The sequence below is a fragment of the Lactuca serriola genome, chromosome 3, assembly GCF_051521515.1.
Source record: "Lactuca serriola cultivar US96UC23 chromosome 3, Lser_US96UC23_V15, whole genome shotgun sequence".
Lineage (NCBI taxonomy): Eukaryota > Viridiplantae > Streptophyta > Magnoliopsida > Asterales > Asteraceae > Lactuca > Lactuca serriola.
The window spans coordinates 17,525,615-17,540,023 of record NC_136410.1 but is presented as its reverse complement, the minus strand read 5'-3'; the positions used below and the strand labels follow the sequence as shown (position 1 = coordinate 17,540,023).

At 33.4% G+C, this 14,409-nt stretch overlaps 1 protein-coding gene across 1 annotated transcript; it reads left to right on the top strand.

Moving 5' to 3' along the window:
* The first annotated feature begins 466 nt into the window (after positions 1-466).
* On the top strand, positions 467-3,054 carry KLCR1 (Tetratricopeptide repeat (TPR)-like superfamily protein). Its single transcript, XM_079029332.1, has 3 exons — positions 467-1,318; positions 1,571-2,479; positions 2,574-3,054. The coding sequence occupies exons 1-3, from the start codon at positions 651-653 to the stop codon at positions 2,809-2,811; spliced, it is 1,815 nt and encodes a 604-aa protein (XP_078885458.1). The 5' UTR covers positions 467-650; the 3' UTR covers positions 2,812-3,054.
* The last annotated feature ends 11,355 nt before the right edge of the window (positions 3,055-14,409 follow it).

Sequence of the window (14,409 nt, the reverse complement as noted above, 5' to 3'; positions counted from 1 at the left end):
TATCTTTATTTTAATTAATGAATTTTTTAAATTTAATATGGTATTCTAATTTAATGAAAAATTAATATGAGATGTTTTTTTAACCGATCCGAAATATAATGATGACATGAAACCCAGCTATAACAATTAATTATGAAAATAACGGATACCTTAATACATTTTTAATATTAAATGTAGAGCTACAATTCAAAATTATATTATTCGTTTAGTCCAATTTGTTAGTTTGTTGGGAACAAGCAACCTAAAACCTGATGAAGTTGATCTTTAAACGAAGCTGGCTGGTCATCCCATCGCAGGTGATCTAACCCCCAATCCAAATATGCTGTGCCACTGCCATCTCATCCACCTGTGGGTCCATCCCACTTTATTTGAGCTGTATGACGGTGGGTCCCACTCCACTGATTTTATTGTTGGTTAATATTATCATTTATCACCACTCTGTCTTTCTTCACACACCCCAAAACCAAAACCCACACACACAGCAGCTACCGAGTAACAGTCACCAACAACCATTTCGAATGCCTCCAGGTTCTTATCTGTAATTAAGAATCTTTCTGGATCTCCATTAATGCTTTCTGCATAGCTGACGATTATATGCATCGGTGAGTTGAGATCTGCATTTTCTAAACTCTTTCTCATAGATCACAGCCATGCCTGGTTTAGTTTCAGTGAAAACGCCGCCACGAATCACCATACCTGAAGACAGCCCCAGCCAGAATCACCAGATCCGCCCGACCCCCGAACGTGCTGACTCGATTAACACCAAAACAACCTCACCGGCGCAACGAAGGCCTCCGTCTCCGTCTCCTTCGTCCTCACGCGCGAAGCCGTCGCCAGATCGGGGATCTGGAAAGAAGAAATCGCCAGAGAAACATTCTTTACTTGATGAGTCGTCGCTGGACAACCCCGATCTAGGCCCCTTCCTGCTGAAGCTCGCGCGTGACACGATCGCGTCTGGAGATGGCCCGAGCAAGGCTCTGGATTATGCGCTCCGAGCATCCAAGTCGTTTGAGCGCTGCGCTGTCGAGGGTGAACCGAGCCTTGATCTGGCTATGTGTTTACACGTTGTTGCAGCTATTTACTGCAGTTTGGGGAGGTTCGAGGAGGCGATCCCGGTGTTGGACAGGGCAATTAAGGTCCCTGAAGTTTCAAGAGGTGCAGATCACGCTCTAGCTGCATTTTCGGGGTATATGCAGTTGGGTGATACTCATTCGATGCTAGGGCAGCTTGATCGCTCCATCGAGTGTTACAAAGAAGGATTAAAAATTCAAATGGAGGCCTTAGGCGACACAGATCCAAGAGTTGCTGAGACTTGCAGGTGAAATTAAGATAACAACTCTCACTTTTGATTTAAACCATGCCGTTTTCTCTGAGTTCCAGCTCTTCAACTACACTATGTGCTTTACAATTCCTATTGAGTTCCATCTATTAGCCTAGAATTATTATTTGAAAACACAATTAGAATTCAAATTGCTGGAGCTGTTTATGATTCAGATGTACACAAATTGTGTATAGTTTTTGAATGCTCCAAATTTTTTGAACGCATGTTTTTCTGACTTGAATTCTGTAGATACTTAGCAGAGGCCCATGTTCAAGCAATGCAATTTGAGGAAGCAGATACCTTATGCAAAAGAACCCTAGAAATCCACAGGGTACACAGCCCACCTGCATCTCTAGAAGAAGCAGCTGACAGACGTCTAATGGCACTGATATGCGAAGCAAAAGGAGACTACGAAGCAGCTTTAGAACACCTTGTCCTCGCCAGCATGGCAATGATAGCCAACGGACAAGACAACGAAGTTGCAGCAATCGATCTGAGCATAGGCAACATCTACTTATCCCTCTCCCGTTTTGATGAAGCCGTGTTCTCATACCAAAAAGCACTCACAGTCTTCAAAGCTTCAAAAGGCGACAACCACCCATCAGTGGCCTCTGTTTTCGTCCGCCTTGCTGACCTGTACTACAAAACCGGAAAGCTAAGAGAATCAAGATCATATTGTGAAAACGCCCTCAGAATATACGCAAAACCCGTCCCTGGAACAACCCCAGAAGACATTGCTAGTGGAATGACTGAAATCTCAGCGATATATGAATCTTTCAATGAACCCGAAGAGGCTTTAAGGCTGTTGCAGAAATCAATGAAGCTTTTGGAGGATAAGCCAGGTCAGCAGAGTACGATTGCAGGAGTGGAAGCGCGTATGGGGGTTATGTTTTATATGGTGGGAAGATATGAAGAGGCGAGAGGTGCTTTTGAAAGCGCTGTTGTGAAACTTAGGGCTAGTGGTGAACGAAAGTCTGCTTTTTTTGGAGTTGTTTTGAATCAGATGGGTTTGGCTTGTGTTCAGTTGTTTAAGATCGATGAAGCTGCTGAGTTGTTTGAAGAAGCGAGAGAGATTTTGGAACAGGAATCTGGTCCTTGTCATCAAGATACACTTGGAGTCTACAGCAATCTTGCAGCAACTTATGATGCTTTGGGGAGGTAAATATATAAAGTATTCTACTCATTTTTTTTTTTCACATTTGTTACAACAGATGATTGGTAAAATAACATATTTGAATATTATATACAATAGAGTGGAAGATGCGATTGAGATATTGGAGTATGTTCTTAAACTACGAGAAGAAAAGTTGGGAACAGCGAATCCTGATTTCGACGATGAAAAGAAGAGGCTGGCAGAGCTTCTGAAAGAAGCAGGTAGGTCCCGCAACAAGAAAGCAAAATCACTGGAAAACCTGATTGATCCAAACTCCAAGAGAACAAAGAAAGAGACAACTTCCAAGAAATGGTCTGCTTTTGGTTTTAGAAGTTGATCAATGATCAAGTCAAACAACAATTCATTTCTTTAAAATATTCTATCTAATTACACTCTACTATTATAGAAGATTGTGTTGTGTCTGTCATATTGTGTATAATAGTGTTTCTTCTCATTCCCACATCGATTCACGCCTTCTTTTTTTCCTTTTCTTTTTTGTTATTGTTGTTGTTGGGGATTTGACTCTTTGAGTTTGTTTTCTGAATTTGTTGCAAGGAATGGAATATATCTTTATTTGTGATTTCTGTCTCGATTAATTAATTCTATCTTCTTTTACTTCTTATGTAGAAAACACTTTTTTTTAAAGACAATTTCACACCAAAATAAAGTTTCATATTGCAAAGAAAATAATATAGTTTTAGGTTGAGATATATTTTACAAAAGAAAATTTGGTGTAAACATTATATAAAAGGGATAATGACTTGAAAGGGTAACAAACTATATTTTTTGTGCATATTTGGTCACTTAATTTTTTTTTGTGAACTGTTAACTCTTAAACTTTTTTTTAACATACCATTATGACCGGCCATTGTATGTTTAGCCGGTCAAGTTGAATTTCTGGAAAAAATATAAATTTTCCGACGAAACTATGGACACATCTAATGAACGTATGCATGGAATGCAACCTAAAATCGAACCCTAGGTTCGTGTTCTTGTTTTTGGAAAGATTTCTAAAACCTTAGAAATCAAAAATCGAAGCTAAACGAACAACTTAACCTCAAAGTTGCCATGGAAATCGATTCAATAAAAAGACCTCATCAGAATTCGAAGTTGATGAAAGGGGATGGTCTTGATTTTTTGTTTGGACAACCTCATCAAAGGCAAATTCTTTTTGGTTGTTTGTAATCTATCAAAAACAAAGCATCACTGTTCATCATCTCCATTAATGAACGTGCAACACCTTTGAATACCATCACAACCATCGGAAATCGTCACCATTACTGCCATCAAGCACCACCATCTCTGCCTTCGTCTTCAACCTCAATTATCGGAACCACCTTCGTTTTCCAGAGTTGAGAACACCACCCTCAATATCCACCCTATACCTACCGTAAGTCACCACCAAACTCCACTTGTTACCTCTCATATCCCGTCACACCTCCACTTATGTCTTCGTCTACCATCAGTCAACACCCGCCATCATCTTACCTTCACCGAAAAACCATTGCCCTCTTGTTCAAACAAAAACCCTAAAAAATGCTTTTAGTTTTTGATTTCTCACACACAAACACCATGTGAAATCAAGTTCATCCATCACAGATTTCGATTTCATCCATGGTAGTTTCGAGTTCACATATGGTAGATTTCAGGTCTCGTTTCTAGAACCATTGATCTTCATCGAGTTTAACTCAAACACACATCTGATGAAGAATTTTGTTTTTAAAGAAACCTTAAATCAAACCCTAACTCATTTCTGACGATGAACAAACTCTAACAAGAATAAAATATTTGAATAATTTTGTGTGTTTGTGTTCTTCAACCAGGAACACATACAAAAACTCATAAATATGGAAACAAACGATAAAAAAGAGAGAGGAAGAGAGAAACAAGAAATCTTAAAAATGTATCAAGAACTCATCTCGCTGGAAAATCTATTTTGACCGGAGAATATGACAGGAAAAATCATAATTTAACAAAAAAGACGTTAGAAACCGGAAAAACCCTTTATCCCTATATAAAGTGTACGTTAATTGCGATGGACCAATTTCCTTATGGATAGTGCATTTCTTAGGGGTTGTTTGTTTCTTTTTTTTCCAGAAAAACCACTTCTGTCTACGTCGCACAACACATGCGCAACACTTGACCTTCTGCAGCTGTTATTTGTTAGAAAACTTATGACTTAAAAAACAGTTTTGCGTGTGTTGCACAACACTGGACCATCATCTTCAAACCACTTCTTACTTTATTTTAAGTTATATTATTCAACATAAATTTTTTTTTTAATTTTTTTCAACAGCATATTTATTATTTTAATAATATTACAAAGGATACTATAAATAATTTGAGTATATTTTACATCAATTCAAATAATTTCAAAACCGTTTGCTAAATTCCATATAAATACTTTTTTGTGTTACATTGTCTATAACAAAATATTAATAAATTATAAAGTTAGCCACTGTAATTATAAAATTTATTGAAGCTAACCGGAAAAATAACCACTATCTTTGAAAATTTAACAAAAATGGATTTGCTTTTCGCTAAATTAACAATTTTATTTATTTTTATTTAGCAAATATTATGTTTAATTATTTTATATAAAAGTCTTTAAAAATCATATCATCATAATAATGGGGGGCGTTGACGGGGGGGGGGGGGGGGGGGGGGGGAGTGGGCAGTTGCACAGGGCGTATAATAAAAATAAGAGCTCCTTTTTTTATCGTCCTGAACTTTTGAAAATATTTAATTTTTCAGGACCGACCGGCCGACCCTGATCATAATGACTTTTATATTTGATCTGCATATGATTAAACTAAATTAAATTTTGATTTAGAATTACTTTAACTATTATAGAGTTAATTTCAGTTTATTGCAACATCATGTAGATGTTAAAAACACACAAACTTCTTATTAAAGGTTGCAGCAGTTTGGTTCACCTCTTCTTCTACAGAGGTTGCAGATGTGGTCCGTAGACTTTAAGCGTTTTCGCTTTAAAAAAACAACCAAATATCTTAGAGGGCCTACTCCGAGATGCGTGGCTATAGAATGAAATTTTTTAATATTTTGGTTATTTCTTAGCATATAAAAGGCAGATGACTACTTGAGTCATTTTATTTTTATTTTAAGGCAACGAAGGTTTGATGATCTAAATTGTAGTAGTATGTAAATCCGATGGAATTGGACCTTATCGGATATGATGTTTTAGCTAAAGGTCTATTTTTACCGACCATAGTTTTATAGTAAAGGTTAATATGTATTATGAAAGTTGTATGTTTCTTTCTAGTTTGATCAAAGAGAAAAAGACTGATGTAGTTTTTTTTTCTTTTTGTTATATTATCATTTATCTATGCAACAAAGTTATATTCTTTTTCTATTTTATAAAGTGTAGTTATTTTTTATCAGTTTACATAATTATCTTTTAGTTTCTTAGCAATTCTTTGACCAATTTATTCAATCAATTGAAGTTAACACATGGTTATATAAATTTATAAGAAACAATATAGTTTCATTGTGGACTAAGCAACCAAGGGGCTTGGAATTTGTACAAGGAATGAAGAAAAGTTATAATATAACCATTACTTAATTTTTATTTGAACTACGACGAATTATATTATATTAATAAACTATAAGGGAGGCGTTAGATAAAAATTCCAATGGAGCGGATACAACTATTTTAGTAAGGATGACAACTAGTTTCATTGTGGACTAAGCAACCAAGGGGCTTGGAATTTGTACAAGGAATGAAGAAAAGTTATAATATAACCATTACTTAATTTTTATTTGAACTACGACGAATTATATTATATTAATAAACTATAAGGGAGACGTTAGATAAAAATTCCAATGGAGCGGGTACAACTATTTTAGTAAGGGTGACAACTCTCGACTCAACCCATAACATGACACTGATGAAACCGGAAAATAGACGTGTTTGGGTTGAAATTTTTGACCCGCCAACCCACCAACCCGTTTATTTCATGGGTTTAGTTAGGTTGTCTGGTTGGGTTCGCGGGCCAACCCGCCAACCTACCAACCCGTTTATGGAAACTAATTAAATTCGTCATTAATGTCAACAATAATATTCTTTCAGAATAAATTCATATCTAGAAGAATGAGAATGTATTGCAGCAGAATGAGAGTGTATTCTAGTAGAATATACTCTTGTTCTTCATATTCCATACAACTTTATTGTATTTTAAGAGATTGAGTCTTGAAACAAAGTACAAACTCATATATAAAAACCTAGATACAAATTCATTCTGAAAGAATGTTATTGCTGGCATTAACGACGGATTTAATTATTTTCCATAAAAAGAAAATTATAATTATGGATATCATTTAATATACATATAACTATGGAATCATTTAATATCTATAATTATTTAATTAAATAATTATTTAATTTACTAAATTTGTATTGTAAACTCTGTTGATATAATGAGATTATTGTCAAAAATAAAAATGTTCAAAAGTCATCTACTGGATTTCATAAATGATAAATATTGTTTCAAGGATTTCAAAAATATAAAGAACACTAAAATCCGAGTTATAACGAGAAACTTTTGGCCGAAACAACCTAAACGAGAATCGAAGATCTCAACAATAGTAATGCAACGGTAAAAAGTCTGACGAAAACGGACGTCGAATGAAGAAGTTATGGATTTTTAACGGACTTTTCGTGTCCTGGCCTATTAAAATATATAATTAAAAACAATAAAGTCAAAAGTAGCCGACGAATTCTAAACGAGAGTTGTAGAGTATATTTTTACCTACGCGTGCATATAAAAAAACGTCAAAATCGGAGCTCGTATGCAAAAGTTACGGATTTTACAAGTTCAAAGTGCACAAACCGAGGCGATATACGCCCAACGTACCCTCGTACGCCCAACGTACTCGGGTGCTAGGCCTCGGATTGTCCACGTCTCCCATCTACGCCCCTACGCCCCATCCCATCCGAAGTCCGGCAGACGAGGATGCAGTCATGCATGACGTCCGGTACGCCCCACGTAACCCGGAGGTACGCCCCGCGTACCGAGGGTTTCCAGCCCCTATAAAAGGGATGCGAGGGTTCCGGGCATAAGCGCTCATTTCCTCTCATTCTCTTGCGTTTTTCTCCATTTTGCATGCAAGAAATATCCTGAAGCCCCGGTTTTCATACCCAAGTCCCGAAGGAAGTTTTACGCTCCCGAGATTCCCGAGAATCCCGAGAAATCCACCTTCTCCTGTCAAAGTTCTGCTCGGTTTTCATCTCACGATCTTCACTCTATCAGGTGAGTTCATACCCCTACAACTACGTTTTCAAATGCTTTTTAATGCTTTTATACACTTTTAAAGGGGGGAAATACAAGTACACACACGGTTATCCTCGTGGGAAAAACATCAATCTTTTGCTATACTTTGTTATATAAACAATCATATGTGATTTATAACTATCATACAAAAACGTTCGCATGCAACATATCATGATAACACTTTGCTCTTTTGAAATGAGACATGTTGTTATATAAATATCAAACACTTCCTTTATATTTTGAGTATAAATGTTCAATAATGTTATTACAAATGTTATACTTACATACAAAGCCGACACAGAACTAGGGTTTATCATACAAACGAATCATACACTTGGAAAAACTATAATAGGTATAGTTTACTAGATATTCATGAGATTTTGCATACTATAAGTACTATATCAAGGAAATACTTTCATATACAAGAACAAATGGACTTTTCATATGTAAATCTTTGATACTAAGTTTTGTGAGACATTCAACTTCACATACTTTCAAGTATGCAGTTAAAGTCATGTATTATATACCATAATCTCTTGTAGGGAGAGCGTGATACTTGTGTATAGATCTATACAGGATTGAAAATCCCGCACCTAAACTGTTAGCTACAGTTAGACCGGCAGGTCTGGGGTGACAAACGTCATAACATTCCAACGACTGAAGAACGTTGTTACAGGCAGTCTAGGTCAATAGCATGGTTATAAAACTCACATGGAGTATTAAAAACACGTTGATTTACGGGGTTATCAAATGCCTTAGTGATTTCATACATACATAAATCTACTATCATAGGCATGAAAAACACTTTTGCATTACAGTTTCGGAACTTTTAAACTACTACACACTTTTGGAAAAATATTGGATTTCTAGAAGCAAACATTCAAAACAGTCGGGTCTTGGTAGAAGACTACTTTTATACTAGTAGGAAATATGGGATTTCTTGGAGTTTTCAAACAATTTCATTCAAATTTATACAAACATTGACATTAAATACTTATGAACTCACCAGCTTAAATACTGATCTATTCTTTCAAATCGACTTGTATTTCTCAGGGATTCAATAATTCAAGTAAACATCAGCTTTTGGAGAAGTGACGCTAAGGCGTTAGTTTAAAACTCATTCTTGTCACCATTAGGGATGAGCATATGGACCGGGGAACCGGCCGGAACCGGTATCGGAACCGGAACCGGCACCGGAACCGGAACCCGATGGAACCGGTCAGGCCGGGACCGAGACGTTATTTTTGTAGATTTTTGGAACCGGAAACCGGTAGGAACCAGAATCGATATAACCGGAACCGGTAGAACCGGCAAAACCCGGTAGAACCGGCAAAAACCGGAACCGTATGATGCTATTTTTAGAGGACCGGTTCCAACATTTGAAGACACGACAAGAACCGGTAGGAACCGGGAACCGGTATAACCGGAACTGGTAGAACCGCCGGTCCGGTTCGGTTCTTGATTTTGACCGAAGCCGGTTCCCGGGTCGGGGCCGGTTTGGTCCTTTTGCTCATCCTTAGTCATCATATTGTAATTTGTTTTGAAACAAGTACCATTCAACAATGTAACTTTCAAATTATATATATGATGGTTGTTTTACTTTCTTTACTATGTATTTAATTGTTATGATACTATATGAAGTCATCCGCCATCGAACGATTCCGCCGTTCTGGTTTGGGGGTGTGACAATATATTGTTGGATGTAAAACATTATCATTTTAAAAATATTGTTTTTGGAACAATTTGTATAAAATACTTAAATTATTAATTTAAATATAACATTACAGGGCCAACTTAAATATAAATTTTTGTTTAACTTAAACAACTCAAAAAATATTTTATAAATAGTTAAAAGTGATAAATTGTAGTGACTTTGTAATAATGGTTATAAGTTGGTTAATAAAGTTAAATAAATATCAAACCTAATGTGTAATCATAAATAAACTAAATTTCAATTTTAAAATAATATCTTTACTTCTACTTATAAAAGTATGTCTTTAACTTTTAATATACTCCCTCCGTCCCAATATTATTGTCCACAGACAAAAAACACACAAATTAATAAAAGCATTAATTACCATCAACTTTATTTAACAAAATTACAGTTTTGTCCTTACTTTGCATTTAATGTTCCATTAAATGTTTAGTTGGTTAAGTAATAATGAGGGAGTATTTTGGTAAAAATGTTATTTATTTTTAGAATTGGACTATTATTTTGAGACAAACCAAAAAGGAAAGATGGACTATAATTTTAAGACGGAGGGAGTATTATACTTAATTTATTATATTTAAAATGTTGTTGTATGTACAACATTATCAGTTTAAAACTACAACTTTTGAACAATTTGGACAAAATACTTAAATTATTAATTTAAATATAACATTATAGTATCAATTTAAATATAAATTTCAGCTCCATTTAAAAAACCAAAAAATATTTTGTAAATAGGTAAAAGTGATAAATTGTAGTGATAAAAGCAAGAACTAAATTGTAATATCAATTTAAAAAAAATATTTCCTAAAGATATTTTTATAATCGTTAAAAGTTTTCAAATAAGTAGCTTAAAATAACTTACAATAACAATAGTTAAAAATTACTCTCTATATATATGATTATATTGTTACCTTTAAAATAAAAAAAACAATGTTTGATGTTTTAAAAAATTATAATGATAGAAATTAAAACATTAAGCAAATAAATTTTAAAAAATTAATTAACAATAACAATAATTATAAATAACATTAAACCATATTTTATATTTAATTTTATTCATGTGTAACTCGCAGGTAGAAGTCATTCAAATGATTGACTAAACAACAATATTAAAATCTCGTATTATATTTCTATTTATAAAATTATGACTTTAATTTTTTACTATATTATAGTTAACTTATTAGTTTAAATATGTTGTCGTATGTGAGCAATTATCATTTTAAAGTCACAACATTTGTATAATTTATGAGTTGATGCAAAATAGTTAAATTATTAATTTCAATATAATATTAAACAATTAGTTTAAATCAAATTCAGTTAAACTTGAAAAAAAAGAGATTGTTTTATAAATAGTTAAAGATTATATATTATAGTGTTAAACCTAAATTGTAATCCTAAATTAACAAAAAAAAACCCATGAAATTATTTTTTATAATCATTAACAATTTTCAAATAAATAGCTTAAAAATAACTTACAGTAGGAATAACTAAAAGTAATATTATATAAAAGAAACTATAATATTTTCTTTAAAAACAAAAAAAATATTTTTTATTTTAAATAACTACAATCATAGAAACTAACAATATTTATTAAATAAATTTTAAAAACATTAAATTTATGAAACCAAATTAAAAGAATTAAGAGTTTCGAAATACGTTATTTTAAATAACTTAAAACAACAATAGTTAAAAGTAAAATTATATACAAAAATTATATTGTTGTCTTTAAAACAAAATCAATGTTTGATGTTTTAAATAATTACAATAATAGAAATTAAAATCTTAAGCAAATAAACTTTTTAAAATTAATTAATCATAACAACAACTATAAATATCATTATATCATATATTATATTTATTTTTATTCATAAGTAACCTGCAGCTAGACGTCATTAAGACACTTAGAATTATACAATTTTAAAAGATATCTACATTATCATATAATTCAAAACAAACAATGTTTATACCAAATTATTATAAGATTTACTATATAAAAGCTAAGAACAATGTTATTGATATATTTAAAAAAACATATATTTGTAAAAATTTCAAATATATTGTTGTATTTTGTGCAACGCGCGAGTATTCGCCTAGTATCTTATAAATGAAGCATTTTTCCTTGATTCTTATGCATTTGAACCCCCCTAATTTAATTTCCTTAATTCTTATGCATTTCAAATCCCCTAATTTAATTAATACCACTCAAAAGACTTTTTAATAATGATTATTAATTGGTTCTTTAATGTAAAAATAACATGAACAACATCAAACATAACAAGACCAAGTATAAATATGGTGAATAATAGGAACATATTTGTCATATTTTACAAGGATTAAGGACCTTTAAAGAAGGAAACAAGACTTTTATTTGTGTATTGCTTTTCATATAAATTTCAATATTTTTTTGTTTTTACCAACTGTTCAATATGTTGTTGCTTTTGATATGTCACATGTTATATTTGGAGGGGGGGGGGGGGGGGGTAGAAACTTTTGCATAAAGATGCACCTAATTCCATTCATTACATGTACTAAATTAATATTTGACTCATGCATACACAAACAAATCTTGCTGATCATTTTAAATTCTTTGAATAGATTTGATTTTCATCATCCTTCCTTCAACAATGGAAATTATCTCTACCATGCGTGTAAGAATTTTTATTTTTCTTAAGATTTTTTTGTTAAAACCATTTTAATACTTCAGAATATAAAAAAAAAGATGGAAAACAGTGAAATATTCATCATTGGCATCACAAGGTGGATTTATTGAACCCTAGAAGATATTGGAAAATTTGAAGTCATATTAGCAAATGTATTGCTACATATAAACTGTTTTACATGTAAGTTGGTCTTAGTTTCCATTAAAGTCATGATTTCCTATTTGATCCTATAAAATATCATATGTGAACTAAAGGCACGTCATGCATATTGTACTCGTACAACGGATACCAATGAGTTGCCATGCTCCTTTTCAAGTCATGAAAAGGTAATCCTTTTACCTTTCATTTTTTTTGTATATATACATTTAGTCTCAACCAAGCATTTTTGTGGCAGGGATGTCACAACCAGCAAATTAGGGCTAAGATCTTTATATTTGTACGAGATAATTTCTTTGTGTAGCGATGTAACAGTACGTTAAGTATAATTCAAACTTAAATGCTATTAAGATTCTATTCTCATACATTGACATTTAGGTTGAAATAACCTCATGTAGGCTCAAACTCAATCCAATAAGTCAATTTCCGCTCAACGTTGGGCCTTAGCCAAGAATTGTCAGTCCAAACCCTTATTGGGCTGCAAAAATTCTTCTTAGACCATAATGGGCCGACTACATCTATTAGGTATTATTTTGAGCCAAAAACCCCCTAACGGGCTTTGTAAGGCCAAAAATCACTATTAGGCCTCTTATTGGGCCGAAAACCTTATGTTTAGCATTAATGGGCCACAATTCATTATTGGACCTTCTAATGGGCCAAAAACCCTCTACTGGGCTCTTTTGGGCCGAAAGTTATCATATACAGTCTCATTGGGCCAAAGACTACTCTTTGGGCCCTAATGGGCCAAAAATCTCTATTGGGCCCTCTCACTAAACCGAAACTCCTTATCGGGTCAAATCATTTCTTTTGGACCCATTATTGGACCGAAATCTTTATTGGGCCCAAACCAAGCCTAAAAACACATATAAAATGAAAACCCATTAATGGGCCTAAGGTGTACTCAGCCACTCTTGAAAAACATAGCCCAATTTCCCTCTCCTCCTTGGGCCGATCGGTTGAAATTAAAAAAAAAGAATTAAAAAAAAAAGAGAAAAAGGTTGCCACCTCAATAATATACAACATACATCAAGGCTATTACATTTCATACATCCATGCAAGAGATTTTTGCCTAACTGTATCAATGATCTTCTCTCCCTCTCTCTCTCTCTCTCTCTCTCTCTCTTTCTTCCTCTTAATCGACCGAAGCCTCATCCCTCTTCACCATTTTCATTTCAAAATTCACTCTCACTTCTCATTTCCTCTCAAACCTTCAACACTTCTCTCATTCTTTTTCTCCACAAATTCATGAGTGTGCTAGTGTGTTTCAAGAAGTTTTCTTCAAGCTTCATAACTTGGTAAGTCCATGTCTAACTCAAGAGTTTTTACTTCAAGTTTATGCTTAGAACACTCAATTTATAGACTTAGTTATTTGTTAAACTTCTTAGAACAACCACGACTTCAAAAGTTCTCTCAAGAAAGCAAGCTAGAACCGAAAACCTTTCTCCATCTTCCTCTACACTTGAAAAAGCCCCAAAGTGAACTTCATAAGCCTTATTTTTGAGTTTTCTTTCTTTTGGGGGAGGATACAAGTCTAGTCTTGTGTAAGATCTTTGTATATTTGCTTGCATGTGTATGTTGTATATGTTATTATGTGTTGAAATGTTGTGATCTCATGCTAAAAAGCCATGAACTCGAGATTTATACAAGGCTCAAGTTGTTGGAGACAAATTTATCTTGTGTTGCTTCACATGTTTTTTTATTATGGTAAAAATGGGTCATTTATGACAATTTCGGTAAAAATGGGTCATTTATGACAATTTCGGTAAAATGGGCTATTTTTGACAACTATGGTAAAAATGGGCTATTTTTGACAATTATGGTAAAAATGGGCTATTTTTGACAACTATGGTAAAAATGGGTTATTTTTGACAATTATGGTAAAAATGGGCTATTTTTAACAATTATAGTAAAACTGGGCTATTTTTGACAATTGTGGTAAAAATGGGCTATTTTTGACAACTATGGTAAAAATGGGCTATTTTTCACAATTATGGTAAAACTGGACAATTTTTGACAATTGTGGTAAAAATGAGCTATTTTTGACAACTATGGTAAAAATGGGCTATTTTTGACAATTATGGTAAAACTGGAGTATTTTTGACAATTATGGTAAA